The 20,396-nt window shown below is 47.7% G+C and overlaps 2 protein-coding genes across 2 annotated transcripts; one reads left to right on the top strand and one right to left on the bottom strand.

Moving 5' to 3' along the window:
- Positions 1-1,025: 1,025 nt before the first annotated feature.
- On the bottom strand, positions 1,026-13,612 carry LOC135818489 (phosphatidylinositol 4-phosphate 5-kinase type-1 alpha-like). Its single transcript, XM_065331875.1, has 17 exons — positions 13,350-13,612; positions 13,183-13,268; positions 11,981-12,076; positions 10,816-10,866; positions 10,283-10,362; positions 9,871-9,988; positions 9,157-9,309; positions 8,847-8,906; positions 8,393-8,476; positions 8,009-8,164; positions 7,665-7,760; positions 7,121-7,260; positions 5,549-5,632; positions 5,033-5,081; positions 4,129-4,204; positions 3,699-3,842; positions 1,026-2,873 (listed from the first exon to the last, which is right to left on the bottom strand). Exons 1-17 carry the CDS (start codon positions 13,369-13,371, stop codon positions 2,338-2,340), a joined length of 2,031 nt encoding a protein of 676 aa, XP_065187947.1. The 5' UTR covers positions 13,372-13,612; the 3' UTR covers positions 1,026-2,337.
- A 285-nt stretch (positions 13,613-13,897) lies between these two features.
- LOC135818488 (NADH dehydrogenase [ubiquinone] iron-sulfur protein 4, mitochondrial-like) lies at positions 13,898-19,251 on the top strand. The gene is made up of 4 exons (XM_065331874.1): positions 13,898-14,173; positions 15,344-15,516; positions 17,246-17,319; positions 18,633-19,251. The coding sequence occupies exons 1-4, from the start codon at positions 14,039-14,041 to the stop codon at positions 18,734-18,736; spliced, it is 486 nt and encodes a 161-aa protein (XP_065187946.1). The 5' UTR covers positions 13,898-14,038; the 3' UTR covers positions 18,737-19,251.
- Positions 19,252-20,396: the final 1,145 nt, after the last annotated feature.

The raw sequence follows: 20,396 nt of genomic DNA, 5'->3' as shown, positions 1-20,396 counted from the left end.
TTATTACGCAGTGTTATGCCATACATGTTGTATAAAGGGATCACTGGCTAATACTTTGAAACATTGTGTAGCTCTGGAACGAGAAGAGAATAACTTCAAGCGGTGACTCTGACTGTCCAAATCATCAAGCAAATGAAGAACGATGCGAGTTGAAAGTAAGTTCGGGAACTACTTCGAAGTACAAATTGTACAATGTACCGGTACACGTATTGCTAGTTTGGTGTCGGCGTGCACGAATACATGGGCTTTTTCCATCGACGCTTCCTGTGCTTGCACACATGGAGCAGCAACTTACCGGTACAGGTGAAATATCGTTCCCAATACACGAGGAAAGTGCAATCTCGTCTGTCCTTCATCCCAAAACAGAAGGCCGTCCTTAATCTGGAACGAGGCAATCACTCTCAACCGGACGGTCACTTCAAAATAAGTCTCGCCAGTCTGCCGGTGGTCGTATCGAGTAGACTCTACTAGTACTACCAGCACAAGGCAGCAGTCGTAGATCTACCACTCACTGCACTGCACTGCAGTACGAGAACTACAAGTCAAGTCCAAAAGGAGCCGCCTGCGTCCGCAGACTCACGCTGCACAGCACGTAGACGTGGATGGACGTGTTCAGTCCACGTACGTCAGTCACACGACAGCCCGCCGAAAAAAAGTTACGGTCGGGCTGAAAAATGTACGGTCGGTCGGGTGAGTCGAACCACAGACCTTCTTCAGTGTGGCCTTATGCCGTTATTATTGGTCGTGATGACCAATAACAACGGCATAAAAGACACACATTTTCAAATCCTATATATAGGATTTTTGGCCAGCAAATTAAGAGATAGGCTTATTATCCCAACAATCATACCGGCTACGAAACTACAAGTGTAGTACCAACTGTACAAACCGGTTAAGTACTCTTGCTAGTACCACTCTTGCTAGTACCACTCTTGCTAGTACCAACCAGGGAGTAGTACAATACCAGGGTATTGTACTACTCCCCGGTACCAACTGTACACAAGACCACACTGTCCCATTCGATGCACAAGGCGAGAAACAGAGGACTGATATTTTAGAGCAGTACGGCAAAATATGTTCCGCAAGGAGAGGAAGACAGAACTAAGAGAGATACACGGCTGCCGTTGGCAAGATCCGAAATACTTCACAGCAGCAGGCACGGATAGACAATGAAAAAGAGCAGCTAAACAAAAGACGAAATTGCAGGCAAGCGGCCGGCGCTTCCGGAGTAAAACACGCGCCTGCTGCATGCTAACCACCGCAGGCGCAGCAGATACTATTATTCTCTGTGAATATAGAGAACGAGAGGAGAGGTCCGACGCAGACAGATCGCTGGTCATACAGGCAAGCAAAGGTTTAAAAAAGAAATCAGCATGGAGCACAGGTAAAAAAATATAAAAAATATCCTGCCACACCTGAATGAAACAGCACAAGATACGTTTAGTTCCTATCACAAACGAGAGAGAGAGAGAGAGAGAGAGAGAGAGAGAGAGAGAGAGAGAGAGAGAGAGAGAGAGAGAGAGAGAGAGAGAGAGAGAGAGAGAGGCATAGATCTTAAAGACGTACACAATAAAAGTCAACTATACTACTACTAATACTACTAAATAAAGCGCAGCAGGATACTGTAGTACCCACATATTATGGCGAGTACTGGTGTCGCAAGCGCAGATTGCCTAACGGGTGCAATACTGGAATGAAGGAGACGGCAATTTTTTGTTTCTCATGCTGAAGTCTGGTGGGTTAGTCGCATTTCTGACAGGTTGATTTTGCCTAGCACAGCAACCCATTACTATCTTTGCACTGTGTGCGTGTGCGTGTTTAACAACAGCACAGTACCAGTAGACAAAGAGGAATAAATATAAACAACGGGGAACGCACACATGCACAACACACACCGCACGGGGAGTTGGGAGTTACTCTACACAGCGGTGGACTGGTGGGTCGGGGGGGGGGGGGGGATGCTGCCGCAAACGCAGCAAACCAACAGAAAGAGTGACAGACACGACCGGCTAAAATGAAAGAGAGAAGCAACAAAGTTGCCGCAGAAGGGCCTGTGACAAGAAGTGGACAAGGCTACACAGAATGTGTCTACGAGAACGATGAACACAATCATTCAATTGCAGAAGAAATGAAAATAAGAGAAAGAAACATCCTAGAGTCCAAGATCCACGCTCGTCAAGCAACCAGCCAGAGAATATGTTGGTAACTTACCAGAGAACAGTGCGTCGAGATGACAATCCTGACGCCACCAGCTTGTGCAACAGGCTGATGAGGTGATACGATCACTACACCACCTGTTGGCCTGAACATCCAGCTGACGACGTGGCTCCAGCGTGATCAGACCATATCTCCGTTCTCTACTGGTTGGCCTGTGGTAACCGTCGGCTCACCTGCAGCTTTACTATCCGCAGCAGCGGGTTCTTCTGCTGTTGCTGCTGTGCTAGTGCCCTCTGTTTCAGGGTCAGCCGCAGCAGCAGTGGTGGGCGTACTGTCACTTCCACTGCTCTGCTCCCCTGCCTCCACCACCGCAGTCTGCTCAATCGGCGTGGCTGGTACTTCAGCAGCTTGCTCAGCACTTGCATTAGCAGGTTGCTCGTCAGTAGCTGACTCAACAGCAGCATCGGCAGCAGCAGTATTCGAACCTTCAACGGTGTCTACAACTGCAGCAGACTGCTCTTCATCAGCGATCGTATCTGCTACCACAGCCGCATCAGCAACCGGCTCTTGCTCAGCAGCCGCCGCAAACACTGGTGCCTTCGCATCTGCATTAGCACCGGCCACTGCTGTTGCCGCTGCTGCTTCTTCCTCCACAACTGTCTCATGGCCGGCCTGGGCTGAAGCAGCAGTGGATGACGGTAGGTCAGGCTCCGAAGCTATGTGGACAACAATAATAACAACAGAACAAGAACAGGAGGAACATCACACAGGAAGAAGTATGTGTGTGGTGACACCACGACAACACGACACAGACTACTACTTCGAAGTAGTCACTAGACTACATAAGCTGTTGACTGAGACTCCCTCGATTTAGGCTAAGGCCTGTGGAGAATCCATAAATACAAATACTCAATCTGCGGACAGCATGCTGTTTCGTTCTTTGTGAACTCCTCAGCGCAGCACAGAAAAAATGAGGCCGAGCCCGATAGCAATGAAAATAAAATTAAATACAAATACAGACCTGTGACTGCAAGCAGCGTATACGCTCATTTATCTTCCGTTAATCTTGCACACATTCTCAGGAAATTCAGTATCTTCCGTGCAACACCTCATACAGCCACGTGCCTAAGGCATTTATCTTCCGTTAATCTTGCACACATTCTCAGGAAATTCAGTATCTACCGTGCAACACCTCATGCAGCCAAGCGCCTAAGGCTAGTCCCCCCCCCCCCCCCCTCAAAAGCTATTAGTAATGCTGCTACCAGCAGAGGTAACAAGCAGCCCATACAATAAACACCTCATGCAGCCAAGTGCCTAAGGCTAGTTCCCCCCCCCCCCCAAAAAAAAGCTATTAGTAATGCTGCTACCAGCAGAGCAGTGGTAACAAGCAGCCCATACAATAAGCCAGCAGCAGAAAAGCATGACTGCAGTGACTTGGGACTATACAAGACCGGTGCGAGTGGATCAGCGCATGTCAGTCAGACACACACAAACACTACAGCATTGCACAGGCAAGCAGGAGCACCAATATCAATACGTACATGCCACAACGGCCGCCGCGCTGGGCAGGGAGTATCTCGGTCCCTCGGGGATGGCCGCCTCACTCGACGTGGACGGAGATACCGGTGCACTAGGCTGGCGTGGGCGCTTCAGCGACGATACTTTTCTCTTGACCATTGCCTTAGCTATAGCAGCAGCGACACACACACACACAAATCAGCATTCAACGGAACTGGATGAAGCCGGCGACAAGACATGACACTGGACAGAGGAGCTGGACTCAATACGCCATGTGCCGGAAACATACAATAGTAGTGCTGGATGCCTGATCCGACCATTGTTCACAAATCCTCCACGTCGGTGCGTCTTACCCATTGCTGCGTCTTACCCATTGCAAGTACAATGCAGTGCACTGTATACCGGCAACTGGTCAACTCGACAATGTGTCCAGGTGTGAGCAGAGCAACTTACCGTGGAAGACCTGCTTGGAGAAGAACTCAGTGAAGCGCTGTGCATAGAAGCCGGGCTTGTGTACCGACACAGTGTCCTACAAGCACACACACACACACAGACACACACAGACACACACACACACACGGACGCACATAAAAAGACATGTACCATTGACATTCTACCGTGACCCCATCAAATAAAGTACCATGTACAGTTTGACATAGAGGGTGCACTTGGAGGAGTGGTGCCCTAGGGCTGAAACCTTTCTACCCGCGGATACCCAAGACATGTAATAGTCTCTCTGACATACTTCGAAGTACTACAGCTCACTCCAGGACTGTGCACAGAAGCGTTCAGATCAACACCCAGCCACTCCTCCGCTGGATGCTCTGATCCTCGGTGCAACTGCCAGTGCGCTTGTGCTGCTGAGTTGCTATATGTACTTCCGATTCCTACAAGCCGCAGCGCTGGGACTCCTCGCTATCAATTCAGCTGTTCTGGTCTGACTTAGCAGACATCCAGTACACAAGAGGAGTACCCCACCCAAACGCAGAATGCTCAAAACAGTCAGGCGAGACTTTCTCACCCTGCAGGGAGAGATAGGAAGCTGGTACGTGACCATGTCTCCTCTCTCCCCACAGTAATACAGGAAAACTGTCTAAGACGACCGCTCATACGACCTCAATATTGTGGTCCCTGTTACTTGGTGGTCTCCTTATCCAGGGTCATTTGACTGGAAATAGCATCCCTTTATTCTGGTTTCAGTGGTCTTCTAGGACAGGTGGTGGCATTGACAGGTTTTACTGTAAGTGCTGTATTCACTTCAGGTAAAAGCAGAGTACATAAGGGAAGACTACAAGGCTCAAGCTCACTGTGTGTACATGCATGCCCGGCCAGACTGAACACCAGTCATGCCACTTACCCCATCGTGCAGAACGGACTTGAACGAGTGTTCGAGCTTTTTGCGGAATCTGAGTTGGGCGCGAGGAGAGACACACACAGTAGTGACAGTAGCCAAGTGAACGGGCGAACCAAAAGGTGAGAGAGGACACAACAGCAAACAGATTCAGAACACACAACGGGGCAGTACGGCAATATTGGCAATGCAGGTATGTTCTCTTGCTGCTGCTGCTGCTGCTGCTGTTGTTGTTGTTGTTGTTGTTATTCTCTTCCACTCTATGTAAGCATGTGCACTTTCATTTAAAAAAATTAAAAAAGGTCACACAACACACTATATACATGTACATACATTGATACACACATCAAAGAAAAGGGAGGTGATTTGCACAAAGCAAAACACCCCCTATCCTTTATGCCACCAGCAAGACAACACCCCGCACACCAACACACCGCACACCCTGCACCCGCACAAATGAAAGCACATGCACCAAAGCACAAGAAGGAATCATCTGAACACCAACTTGCAGTGAAAACTGACCTGTAGTGTTGTAAAATATCAATGATGCCAATGTAAATAACCAGTCGATCTCCTTTCGCGTTCCGCGCCGAGATCCCACCATCACTGGACCATACACACATGCACAGTACATCACGACCATCAAGATCAAAAGCAACACGGTCAATAGCAATCTACTTCCAGTCCCAGCCGCGCAAAGCTGGAAATCGATGCTTCCATGTGGCCAAGTGATGCCATGCACATCGACACTGCCACACAGTACCCGCTTGCCCCTCTGAGTGAGGCAAGTTGTGCAGCAGGATGACTGTCAAATCCGTCAGCAGCGACCAGCCCTTGACAAAATCAAAACTGGCTGCCTTATGGCTGGTGGGCTCTTACACAGTTACAGCAGATGTACAGTAAGTATCGTTTATAAAGTGACCGGATATAATGATATACCGGTTATAGTGATAGAACACGTCAAAATCAAAATCAAATCAGAAAAAATACAGCTAAAATATCACTATATACACTATTATCGGCTATACCGATATATCGCTTATTGTGATGGACTTCAGGAAGCAAACCATATCAAATGTACAGGAAAATATCGCATATAATGATCAAGAGTGATGATCACACATGTCCGTTTCTGGCTGTGCTACCCCTCGCAATGTGCTCCCTTTGTATGCTCTTGTCCGTTTCTGTATGCACATGTCCTTTTCTGGCTGCGCTACCCCTCGCTCGAGCGCTCCCTTTGTATGGTCTTGTCCTTTTCTGTATCTTTCTGCATGCTCTTGTCCGTTTCTGGCTGTGTTGCCTCTCACGATGATGTTGCCAACTCACGTACACAGCCACTCATGACTATTTCTGGCTCTACGCAACTCGTTGGACACCGAGTAGATCTACGTGAGTACGGATCCAGCTCAGGCTTTTTTTGACGCTGAAGAAGCAGCCATGCCACATGATGTATCGAAGTATAGTTCTAGTACATGTACAGTCTGTACTCGTACTGCACTGCCATGCACTGCTCTGTGTCATGCACCGGTACACAGTCCGCGGAGCATGCATGCACTTTCAGCATGCTTTTTCCAGCGTGTACGCATCATTTCATGTGCAGTCATGTGCCATGTGTCGGTCAAACATGCAAATCGGCTATAGTGATGCACCGGATATAGTGATAAATTTTCGAAAATCAAAGGGGCACGTTATATCCGATATTTACTGTACTACATTTTGCTCAGTGCAGCACTAATCAATGAAATCTGGCTGCGTCACCCAAGTATGCGTTGGGCGCTGCACAGCCCTAGGCCTGCAAACATTGGGCTGCATGAAGACACACTCGTTCACAGCAACTGGTAGCCTACAGTAGAGGCCGCCTATGGCACATTTAACTGTAGACAGTAGGTACTGCTACTGCTGCTGCTGCTGCCCCACAAGTAAATTGATACACATCCAGTTGAAATCTGACCAGTACAGTGTGCAGAAGTGCCTGGCAGCACATATCTTTAGAAGGGAATCGGGAATCTCAGCACTAGCAGACGTCATGGCACTATTCTTTTCGGTGCAGCACAGAGTGAGTGAAACAAGAGCATCATGGTACGCCAAACTCACGGTATCCGATAAGGCAGTGCCTCGACCTCCTCATGCCCTCTCTCCTGGACAACGCTGAAGAACTGCCGTCTTGTTGGCGCAGATCCCTCGCCAAAACTGCCAGGACGATCGGAGAGCGTGTGGTCAGGAGAAGCCAAGTCCTGCATACACGCCACACAGAGGTGATGAAAGTAAACAAATGAGAACTTGAAAAAGAGCATGTGATCATGTACTATGAATGTCACGGGCGCAGCAGCCAGTGCGGCTGGTCATGATACGGCACAGCCAGTTGCTTCACTGCCATGTCAATGAGGGGTTGACAGGATGTGAACAGTACCACACACACACACTAGATTAGTCTGACCAGTCCACAGAGAGTGCTGCGCACCCGTGTACTGACAAATACACATTGGCGTGGTGAAAGTCTGAGCTACAGTGAACATCTCCCTCTCCCTCTTTCTATGTCTGTTTGTCTGTCTGTCTGTCTATCTGTCTGTCTCTTTGTCTCCCCCGCACACATCTAACAATACGACAACCCGGGAGAAGCATGCATAGGCAAACTCACTTGACTCGTCGCTTCACCTCTGGAACGCAGCTCTTCATCGATATTGTGCACGCCCATGAGCAAACTGTAATCCATGATCTTGAAGCTCTCCAGCACCTGCACGAGCACAGCAAGCACACAAGATGAGTTGATGGGTTAGCCCTTACAGCACCTACAGAAAGGTTCAGTTTACACAGTAACTACTACAAGAGCAGGAACGGGAGAAGTAACACATCCACATTCAACTTGAGCGTGTGTGTGTGTGTGGGGGGGGGGGGGGCACTGCACCCAGTCGGTATCATACAGCACCCCTCACTAGATTGTCCCAAAGAAGAATTAAAAGTGCGGCAACTATTTTCCCCTACCGTGGCATCTCTCTTCATTGACTCCATCACGGAAGTGTACTTGTCCGAAGAGAGAAAGAAACCTTCCGGGTGGCGCTTGCGGAAGTCCAAGTCCTTCAGAGTAGGACTCTTCTTCGCAAGCTCTTTGTCTGACGCAAACCGCTTGAACGTTGAACCCTGAAAGGGAACAAGACACAGGCAGAACACGTATCACCACTGATATACCGGTCTTCCACACACACAATTCTTGCCACCAGAAATGACAAGTATTGCAGCAATTTCACCACAATGCAGTGAGCGAGTGAGCGTGTGCGTGCGCGCGAGAGCGAGAGATAGAGAGAGAGAGAGATTTAGATAGAGATAGAGATAGAGAGAACCGCCAGAAGTATGTCATCCATAACTGACCTTCAGATCATATTTTTCATGATAATTGATACCAGAGGGTAGCAGGTTATTCATGACGACGATGCGAATGTTTCCGCCCAAGTTCTGCAAGCAGAAGAAAAGCAGCAACAGCATGTCGAGAAATAACAGGTCAGTTCAGTGGGACATTGACCACCATCTACATATTAGCAAACCACATAATAATATGTCAATGTGGCAACAGAAACAGCAGTTGCACTGCTGGACATACTTGTACATCCATGCAGCCAAGTACTGAAGGTGACCAAAATAAACGCAGGGTCAGCAACGAGATCTCCCGTACACACGATCGTGGCTTAACACTACAATAGCAAGGAGCAGGCACAATGGGAGCAACAACAGCGGCACAAGCCTGAACCACAGAGCCAGCTCTTTCCAATGCAAGCTAGCAGTAGCAGCAGCAGCAGCAACAAACAGCCATCCAACCAATACATACCTGGAAGGTATATAAACCGTAGAACTTTGGCAGTAGCGTCCGCTTGTTCTGGACTAGATTCTGCAGACAATACAGGACATACAGCACACAGTAGCCGACAACATACAGCGTCAAGTTTACAAACACATCGAGGCCTATAGGAACCAAATCAAAGGATTAACATGAACGCGGAAGACCCAAAATATTTCAGGATCAAACACCAGATCTGAAGTATAGAACCATCAGCTACAGGATATCATCAAGAGCATACCCGCGTACAAGTAGCCGAGTTCTGCAAAGTTCTGAAGACAGCACTGTAAGCCACACTCACCAGGTAATAGCCAGGTAGTAGATGGCGCAGAAACGTTGCCTCCTTGTGATCGACCGTCTTGATGATGAACTCGTCATCGTTCGTCTTATAGAACACAGAGCCACTGGCACCGGGGTTGCTCAGTTCAATCAGCTGTTCGTTACATAACGATACCTGCAGGTGGCAGACAAACACACACCATTTCCAGCTCAGCCCTGTACCCATCATGTCATGTCTGACTACTTACTTAGCCTTGGACAACACAATGGGACGCATGCATCATTTTCCCACCATTAGGTTTTGCGGGGCAAGTCTACTACAACGGTACACACCTTGATACCAGCTCTGCGTACAAGGTCGTGAACTTCGTGAGGTCATATCCATGAATATACTAGAACGGGTTGTACCGGCCAAGAATAGGGTAACTTGCCCTGCGAAAAGGTGACGACCATCTTAGATGCATACCTCCCATTTAGACACCTTCAAAGAGGTCTTCACGGTGGCACTCGACAATGGCATCAAATTCCATTTCACATGCATGTAGGCAGAGTGAAGGAATCATAGACGAGGAAGCTGAAAGTTCGACATTCCTTTCTGTAGCCATGTGCCTTCTGTAATCCTATGGTCAGCACAGACCCAATGACTGGGTACACATCATAATCAGAGTATACAGATCAGCAGAATAGGCACTGCCCGTCACGGCCCTGCTGATGCTAAACAAGATACGCCACTGACCAGAAAGTCATCGGCCTTGATGTGGAATTCTTCACGGAAGTGCCGAAACGCTAGTGGCGCATACGTCTTGAACTTGAATGAGCCATAGTCGTGGGCAGGTGTCTGTCCGCTACCATCACTGAAGGCAGGAAACAGAGGAACGAAGGCATACAATATCTAGTTCAGTATCCCACACAGGAACTCTGGAGGTACCGTATTTCCCTGAATATAAGTTGCACCTGAAAGTGGGGGTGAGACTTATAATGGAGTGCGACAAATAATCAGGGAAATACGGTACACTTCGTGGAAACACTTCTTTTCCCCCCATCTGCAACACTACGATGTGCGGTGGGTCCATAATAGTATGCATGACACAAGAAGGGAATTCCACTCATCATTTTGATTCAAGGACGTCAATAGCAGCAGAACTTACGGTGCAAACTCGACTTCTTCTTTCTCGCTGCAGTGCACCACGAGCAGATCGCGCTTGGGCTTGTTGGTGATCTTCCCAATCTAAAACAAAGACAGTGGGAACAAACAAGATCAGCATGTGGGAGTGTGATGGATTGGAAACTATCCAAGTTCACAAGCAATGTGAACTTGGGCAGTAAAGTTGTGCATCGAAGCAGATGAAAATTAATATAATATAAAATTAATTATGATTATGTCCTTTAGTCCAGTCTTCACCATGGGTGTTGCTTGGACAACACCAGCCAACGTCTGGAGCAAGCGAATAGCAGAAACGATGCTCTTGACAGATGCTCATGAAGGTTTTAAAATTATAATAGTGGCGGCACTTTTTTAATACGCCATCAATAACACTGTCCAGAAAATGTATAACGTGGAAAATACTTTGTTCAACCATAATCTCATAATGCAGCGCATTATGTGATGGTGAAGCACGTAAATGCATTGTAATGAATATCATGCATTATGATGAATATCATGCATGCTGAAGCCACTGACCGACTGTTCAAGGCCCAGTTGAATGGACAGCATGAGAGTGTTCGTCGGCGTCTGCAACGGACCAGAACAAAGAAGACAAAAACCGTAGCGTAAGCACAAAAGAATTACATGTAGCCATAGCAACACCTAGAGATGTGGCACGTATACGCAGTCACCACATGCACAGCAAGGCAGTGGGCTTTAGGAATAGACGGAAGCGGGGCTAGTGTCGGTGGTGGGTACTGGTGACACCACTGCACAGCTGACTGACACTGACCACATGACACACACGGTGAGAATGACACCGCAGTACGAGGATACGGTGATACTGCACCAAAGTGTCGCCGACAAGATCAGAGAATGAAGTTGCCACTCGCCAAATCTAATAGTCCACGGCCAAGAGTGTAGGTTCAGCTCGCAAGCGTTCACTTCTCTCAAGTGGAGCAGACTGTCACTGTCACTTGCACCGTATAAAGAGGGCATAATACCCAGGGTCATACACCCTTGACCGTATCAACAATCAAGCGCACAAATAGCAAACAAAATTGCCCAAGTATACAGAGAAATGCTCATAACGGCGCACACTAGACTACGCCAATACAGACGAAACGTGGCATTCACGACTAAAGCGGCGACAGACAGAGCTTAGTGTCCACATAGTTCCAGTTACGTGATACGCAATATCTTACAAGCAGTACTACACCAGAACCAGCACAATAGCAGTGCGGGACTTATGTCAGACTTTTCCCAAATAGGACCAACAAAGGATCAAATTTCAGCGTATGCGGCTCTGTTGGAACGACACAAAGCAAGCACTGAGCTCTCTGGTTCAGTACCTACCCAACACGATATAGGAAGAGTGGGATATTGTGTGCACACTCCAGGAGGTGTACACTCTACCTTGTGTGGGTTACCACCACTTCAAGAAGTAAACTGCCAAGAACTATCCAGCAACGATCAGGGGACACATGCACGTAGAGAAATAAAGGCGTCCAAATGGCCATCAAAGCATCCTTCCACACCCCCTTCCTCTTTAAAAAAAATAATATTGGTGATCTAGCTCACTACGAAGCCGAGACCTCAGGTCAGCCGAGTGCACCAGGTCTCACCACCCTTTTGCTCCTCAATTCTAACCAGATTGGAACCCATGGGTGCTTGTTAAAAGAAAAGAAACGACGCATCATACCTTCTTGTACGTGATCACATCGCCCTTGACGCGCCGATGGCCGAGCTTCTCAGATGGCTTCTGTTTTTCACCGCCCTTGCCCTTACCTTCAGCACCCTGCAAGGTCAGCACAGCACAGTACAGACACACATCAAGAACACAGCAAGCTCGCTAAGGACATTTTTTAACTCAAAACAGACGGGTAAGCTTGTCACAACAAAACGGGAGTAATTTGCGTTCAAAGCATGTAATGGCTTTGCCTGAAGCACAACTAGTCAGATCACCTACACAGATGTAACACTAACGGCGAGCAACCCTGAGTTGTCACCAGATAGAGGCTGCTCGACAACTGGGCCGTCTTTGTAGCACACGTGCACATGCACACGCGTGCACACGCGTACACACACACACACACAGCCCCGCGCAAACATTGTACGGCCTACAACCAGCCACGGCCAGACGCCAGACACATACATGGCCACTAACTTCACAAAGAAAACAGTGACCCCGTGCACTACACCTTCATAGATACACAGAACCAAGAGGTCGTTTTCTGGAATAATTTCATTTGGTCAGCCAACCTCTGTGCAATGACCGACAATAGTGTCTCAGTGAGCTTTTGAAGGGACAATAGTAGTATTCTCAGTTCAGTATGACTGTACTAGTGTGAGTCAGCAGCATAATATACTGCTTTCCTAGACCTAGGTCTAGGACGTGTGGATGTAGGAATGACCTCATCTTGTATAATCAATCAAGCTCTCCTCGCACCAGCCTCTAGATTTAGAGGACTAGACTCGCTGCCACTGGAGTCTACAGACGAACCAGGGTGACCTCATAAAAACAAAACTCCTTTCGGCGTCTCCAGGAGACACACCATAGCATAGGTCAGCACTGGCATGGCGAAGTGAGTTGGTATCAAGAACCAGCCAGCAACCATCGGATGCACTTCGGTACAAACCAACAGAGCTAACATATCCGTACTCAATGTGAAGCGTTCAAATTTTGAATTCAAGGCGATACAAATAAATTGTCTGCCCTGCATGCAGCATGCCACGTTGAATGAGTAATTTGCTAAACGGTGCCACAATACACACGCTCGGTGTAGATGACAGGAAATTTGCTTTAGAAAAGAACACCAAACAGTCAAAAGCAAAATGTAGTTCTTGCCACGGTTGGGAAAATCAAGAACATCACACATACGCCCCCAGCAAGATTTCGCATACCTCAGTAGACTCCTGTTGCGTGGCAAGACGATGAGCCGACATCCCTTGCCCATCTCCTTCATCACCCCCATCAGGCGGGCGATTTTCTGCATCCATGAATAATAGCGCATGAACAGAAATTTGCTGCCAGAACCGTTGCCAGAAGCCGACTAAATGTTTTCACCCACCATCAGCGACAGAATCAGCCATGGGTTTGGACACACAGTCACAGGTGGATCAATCGACTGCCAGACAACAAATAATAGGCCACGCAGCTAGTGAAGTAGCTCCAGAAATTACTCTCAATATAAAACTCTTCCCGCTCTAACAACTCCACAGTCACACACAAGTCCAAGCAGAGACGCCTTTCTGGTCTGCACAAACTGGGCCACAGCAACGCCGGGGGAGAGAACACAGATGAAAGGTTGCCCCACACGGTCCACATGCACGTTCTTGGTGCTGCCTGCTGGTACCTGTTGAACTCGGCAGTGCAGAGTTTTTGAAAGGCACGCTACAACTTTGCTGAAATACGCATTGCGCGTGCGCGTGTACGCTTTTGTTCTCATGGAAACGACCAAACTCGCTCACCTTTCGAGCAGTTTTCGGTATTTTCTTCCAATTTTCCGGGATTTGGAAATTTTCTCTGCGCCATCCAGGCTTGTCCCGGCCGTATCAGCTGAAGCGTGGGTTCAACAAATCGATCAACTCTCGATGCTTGTCTTCTCCAAAAACAATATTTTCTGCAGTGCCAAGTCTTGATCTTGCCGTTGTTACTTTGATTTGGTTTGCTCTTCACTCAACCTAAGATCTGCATTTCTGGCCTATTTGACCGGTCCGTTAGGATCCAGAGTTTGCTCTGTGCTATACTGAACCGAGGATGTTGCGACGTGCGATTTCCTCTGCGACAGCTCTATGCAGGCCGTTGTTTGTGCCTCGAGCTGCTTCGTATGGGAACACAGCTTTGCAAGCACAAGGCGTGGAGACCAATGTCGAAGTACCTGCAGTTCCACCGGTGAGCTAGGTAGTGAAACGTCGTCCAAGAGGTCACCGCATTTCATACTGGTGCTTTGATCTGAGCGACTTGAGTTTGGGTGCATGGAACTTCGTTACATTATTACTACTACAGTATATGTACCTATCTTTTCCGTGCGTCAGTAGTGGGGTGGTGCTCAAGATGGGGATGGTTTGGGTCTGGAGAGTAGTACCGGTATTAGGTTGCAAGCATCTGAGTTACGTAGTGAGCAGTGGTGAGTAGATTCTAGGGAACACATGCGTCTTAAAACTCTTTGACCACAGAAGCAGTTCGTATAGATCTTCCATCTCACTATCACCCTTTCATCAGCCGAGGCTCGGTTCTGTCACCGATGCCCATTCCGCGCATCGGGTGAGTAGAAATCGCCGCGTGATGCCTTTCTCCCTCCACAAATCAGTATACATACTTCGAGGCATGCCTACCTCCCGAATTCATTGTTCTCTGTCCACCCTGCACTCCACTCGTTGCGCACACATTCGCACACTCGCACGTGTACACCACTATTGAACACGTCAACATTGCCAGTGGGGGCCACCACAGCACAAAAGAGAACTCTGTGCACAACGGCAAAAGAGGCCGACCCTGTACTCGTCACTCTCTTTTATCCCACACCATGCTCCCTCGTACCCGTTCCCGGGTGGACAGAGAACACTACTCTGCTAATTCTTATACTGTGACGGCAACCGCAGAGAAGTGACATATCCCCGAGCTGTAGAGAGTGCTCAATGTCATACACAGAGAAGTGACATATCCCCGAGCTGCAGAAAGTGCTCAATGTCAGAGACAGAGCTTAGAACATAGCAGACTGAGTGGAGGACGTTCAGGTTGGTTGTAACTCTGAGTTTCATGCCGCTAGGCAATCATCAGACGACTGCACTGAACTTACTGTATTACTCCCTGTCTCTATCTGTTGTCCACCATGGAATAGTACAGTGCTGGAAACTGAAATCCCACCCCTGAGTGGTGCATTCACATTCTAGCGGTCTCTATTTCGTAGTGTTACAATCCCGTGTTGGGTCTTTGCGATGTGAGCGCACCGCTCAGGGGTCGGATTCCAGTTGCCAGCACTGTAGTCGAATGTTTTTTGCTTTGTTTTCGGACAAAGAAGCCATTGCTTTTCTCCTGCCTGTGTTTCCCCATCATTGACAGGAGGATGTAGCGCTGGTGAACGGTGTGCCGCGCCACTACATGGTGCGCACGGTGCGCATCTTCTCGCCGTGCAAGAACGCCATGCAGTCGGGCACGTACGGCACGCACCACTGGCGCATCGAGTGGCCCAACGAGGAGCGCTGGGAGAACCCGCTGATGGGCTGGTGCTCAAGGTGAGTGGGGGTGGTTGCACGCCGTCATTATTTTATTTTATTTTTTAGGCCACACGTTTTTATTTCTATGTTTCTCGTCACCTGAAAATCTAAAAACGTATGCGAGAGGTGGAAAAAAATGACCGAAAAATAAAGAAAGTTTATTAGACCTTTGTTCACACTAAAATCCACCAATACACCATGCAAAATAGCATCCATAGTTAGCAACTAGTATGTGGTAGGAGCTTCTGTCACAATCTGAGCATGTGCAGCTAGATTGCGCACAAAAAATGCCTTCTTGCATCATGTGTCGCGCAGGCCAGGCCACATTATGTACATGTGCATGAGTGTGCTGGTCCCCACATGCACAGTCAGTGCAGCACAGTTTTTTTTTCTTCCAGACTCCTGAATCGTATGCGCGCGGGTGATGAGAAACATAGAAATAAAAACGTGTGGCCTTACAAGGTACACAACTCGCTGGCAGGTACATGGGGGGGGGGGGGGACTAGCATGGGGTGAGATGGTGCTGGTCATCATGGTCATTACGAGTACACAGTAACACCTGCCCTAACCGGACGCCCTGGGTGCGGCGGAAACTGTCCTGATATGACAGAGTTCCGCTTGATCCAGGGGTGCATGTTCGATACACATCATTTTGATGCAAGAAAAGTTGCCCGGTCTATGCAGGATCCGGCAAGCACAGGTTTTACTGTATCATTGCTGGCTTACCTGTGTGCACTGGTTGCGCCTACTGTTGCGGAGCATGAAACCCAGACCCTGGTTCACACGGACTACATGATAAAAAGGCATGCACAGAAGATTGGCAATTCTACAGGTGCACTATCCCTCCTGGAACGATGGGCTGGATAACGTTTGCCTCCAGTGAGTGCGTTTGATTATGCCCGCAGATCCATTCATGAATCGCCCCTGCCTATTCACTTTACCCCATGTGAATAGGGTGAATGGACTCCGAATCGATTCCAGGGCTCATGACATGAAATCGAACGGCGAGATTCGATGAATCGATTCAAGTGCGTAATCGGACACACTGACTGTACGCTTTAATCAGCAATGTGCCTCCTGGTACTATTGATTCCCTAGACTGTAACCTTGTCATTTTCAGGGTTGACGTCTCTGCATGCTTTTCGCTGCCTGTTTTGTTAGTGTCTGTGCCGTATGGAAGCGTTCCTGAGTGTGATATTGCACGTCCAAATGTTGTTCCTTTTCACACACACACACTGTGCTAACATGGCATTACGGAGATTAATATGGTGCACACAACTTCTTGAACGCAAACGCGTGTGTCTGGCCACTCAGGTCCGGAAATCACCCAGGTTGCATATCTGGTGATGAGAAACGAAGAACGTCATTTGGACGCGAGTGTGTGTGCAAGCGAACCTACTCAAACCTACAAATAAAATTATGAACACGTTCGCGATCGCCAAATAAATCCTCGAATGTTTCAAAAGAATGCTGAAAGCCCCCCCCCCCCCCCCCCCCCCAAACACCCATGCAAGGCGCTGCGCGAGTGAGACGATACATGTCTGTGGTTCCAGGTGCTATGATTGGCGTGACTGGACCTTGGGGGAATTTCACTCCCTACACTTGGCGGCCTGACGCGTGTGGCTTGAATCTTACTCTCTCTATTATGTTGTGTGTGTGTGTGTGTGTGTGTGTGTGTGTGTGTGTGTGTGTGTGTGTGTGTGTGTGTGTGTGTGTGTGTGTGTGTTGTGACTCCCGGTGTGTGCAGTGCTGACATGCACTCAAACCTGTGTGTAGAGTTTGACACGAAGCAGCAAGCGATAGACTACTGCATTCGGCAAGGTGAGCTACCAGTGTGCCTTATAAATCTTATCTGCCCTTCACCCCCCCCCCCTCTTTTTTCTCACGTTTTAGCTACATGGTGTAATGAAAGCAGCGTGCAGCGCATCTGGCCAAAAGATCTCAGTTGCACACTCTTGGTTATTGACTCTTGCTGTAATCTTTGCTTTGAACCCGTATATCACGGATTTTCAGGCAAGCTTGAGCCCTGCACTCTTATGCTTGCAATCGGTCAAGTCCAAGAGTATTATTATTAGGCCCAAACAAATAATGACCTTGTTTCCGGTCGCCCGACCGGGCCACTTTTTCCCTAATTCTGAAACTTTTTTTTGGTGCCAAATGTATACAAACGGTGGCAATGCCATGTGTGCAAGTGCACTCAACGAGTCATAACTCAGTCAAATCTCAACCGAATTCCACAATCAAAACACCTACTAGGTAGCAGAGATTCTCAGCTGTCGGCTCGAAAACCTCCGGGGTCGATACGAGCTAGAATTACGGAGCTGGAAGGACTCGAACGGTTTGCTTGATTTCTCAGGATGTACGAAAACAGGAATACACCACATGCTGTACAAGAACAGTGAGTCAGTACGCAGTCAACTAACTTTGACATTGATCCTTGCCGTGATATATGTACAATGTACATGTGTAGGTGCTCTTGTCCATCAATACCACAACAATTGAGGAACCAAAATAAAATATCCAAAAAATGTTTCATTCCGGCCGACCGAGTCTCCTTTTTGAGGGGTTGCCGACCGGAAACAAGCCTATTTTTTGTTTTGGCCTTATTATTATTATTATGCACTTACGCGTCAATGTCAGCGGTGGTAAACCGCCCACAAATTCGCACGTGCTGAATGGACTTGGGAATTGGGAAATGAAAAAATAAAAATAAAAAGAGCAACGACAACAGAAATAGAAATACAATACAAGACGTACCTGCTAAGGGGCACATGACAGCATTGCTCAGATTGAACAGAGGACGCAGACACAGGATAAAGGGCATTGTCGACTCCGTTTTGAGAATAATCCAGTAAAATGGTGGCAGGTGGATGCAGATCCACGCACTACGTTAAGAGAGGAATTTTGTTGGTATTTAAAAAAAGATGTTAATTATTATTACTGCAAGAGTAATAATAATAGTAATAAGAGTCCAAGAGTGAATCACTGAATAATGTGAATATGATTGAATTCGACCCAGTCACTGGTCTTCTGGAAACACTCCAGTCACTTGTATAGCTGGTTGTAACGCAGTTGTGCGACCTTTGACTGTTGTTTTTTACACTTATTTCAACTGTTGATCTTGATCTGCACAGGATACCAGTATGAAGTGGATGAGCGACAGGCGGCGACGAAGAGACCGAAATCGTATGCCGCCAACTTCCATTATTCCCGACGCACTCGCATTGGAAACAAATAAGCCTGTCCGGATGGTGGATGTGCCGACATCTGTCTTATTTAATGCTGCTGCTGGTGCTTAGTGTACATATTGGCGTGTCCTTGTTTGTTGCTTATCCTGCTGGATGATTTGTGTGTGTGCGTGTGTGTGTGTGTGTGGTGTGTCTAGGTGTACGAGTGGATCGTTAAACTTTGATAGTGAATTGTTGACATCACCCTATTGTATCTGTATTCCATTCTTACTTTCCTTTTAAATTAGTGTGTATAATTATGTTCTCATTTATCTGAAGATGGCAGCAAGTTAGCTGGCTGTCTTATAGTCCTCTGCACCCGGTGTGCATCGTGTATCTCTTACTCCAGCATTCTATTTACCCGTATTCTCGCTGATACTGTATTGCTTTTTACCCAGGCTCCTTTAGAATCTTAGGATAGTCGTTCTCAAAGTGTTTCTAGGTTGTGTTTTAGACTGAAGTGGATTGCATGATTGTTTCCTTTGCGATGGTTTTCATTCGTGAACTACACTGTACAACTATTCAATCTTTCTTTGTGTTGTGTGCAACTGTTAGCGTGGTATGACAAGTAGCTTTGTGTATTGTTTCACCTCCATCCGCAGATCGTGGAAGCAAGCATGGGTTTCCTGAATGAGTTTAGTGTATTTCAACAGTTGCTACCTGCGGGTGTCCAGAAAGTATTGTACTGGTAGAATACAGAACATAACAGGCGTGCAGAGTTGCTGAAAGGATTCAAGAGCACCAAGAAGCACAGGCTGAGGTTGTCCATGTTCAATTGTTGTTCCTGCTGAGTCCTTCCGTTGAAGGTGCTATACGTAGGTGATCTAGGTCCAGCTTCCAGGACAGAATCAGAAGATCCTGTATGACGTGACTTGCATGTAACTAGTACTAAAATGTCTGCAGCTGTGTCATTTATTATTATTTTATTAAAAAAAAAACTAGTACAGTACTGTAGCTGGATCGATTTAGGGCGCGTTTGGTTGGTACGAACTAGAACAGGATTCACCAGAACAGCGCGTTTGGTTGGGACTGCACCTGTTCTGGGTCGGCCAGAACATGTTCTGCTTGCTCCGGCCTCGGCCTAGCGCCTCCACTCCAGGCCGGAGCAGACCGAGCAGTTTCACTTTTTCACAGTGAAACCTGGCAGGAATATCGATTTTGGTCCCAAATGATCACGTGCATACGCTTTTGGGTTGGACTCGTTGTACCGTACAAAGTGACCATAGTGACCCGTACACATTTTGAAGAATGCGCCAAGTTAGATACATTTTTCCACAAAAATGTGCTCTGTTTCTGGAGTACCGTTTGGTTGGCATGAGGCTGCTCCATGTGCACCAGCTGTTCGATCCTGTTCTAGATCGTACCAACCAAACACACCCTTAGCTTCAGCCGAATCAGGAAACTCGAAAGATGCATTGTTAATAATAATTATTTGTTATGTATGTGGCCTGGAAAGAAAGATACAGCATTGTTCCGGAGTATACGCCACGCTGGAGTGCAAGAAGCCGCCCTGACTTTTTCTGGGTGAATTGCTGGTACTTATGGTGCGGCTTGTACTCCGTAAAATGCGGTAACTGACCACGAGCTTGATGGAACCTAGCTAATTCTGCAGTGGGATGGAGCAGGGCGGGATCGAGGCTAGACCGGTCACGTACCCGGCATGCATGCACA

Source organism: Sycon ciliatum, chromosome 5 (assembly GCF_964019385.1).
Source record: "Sycon ciliatum chromosome 5, ocSycCili1.1, whole genome shotgun sequence".
NCBI lineage: Eukaryota > Metazoa > Porifera > Calcarea > Leucosolenida > Sycettidae > Sycon > Sycon ciliatum.
The sequence above is the reverse complement of the archived record's forward strand: the minus strand, read 5'-3'. Positions and strand labels throughout refer to the sequence as shown.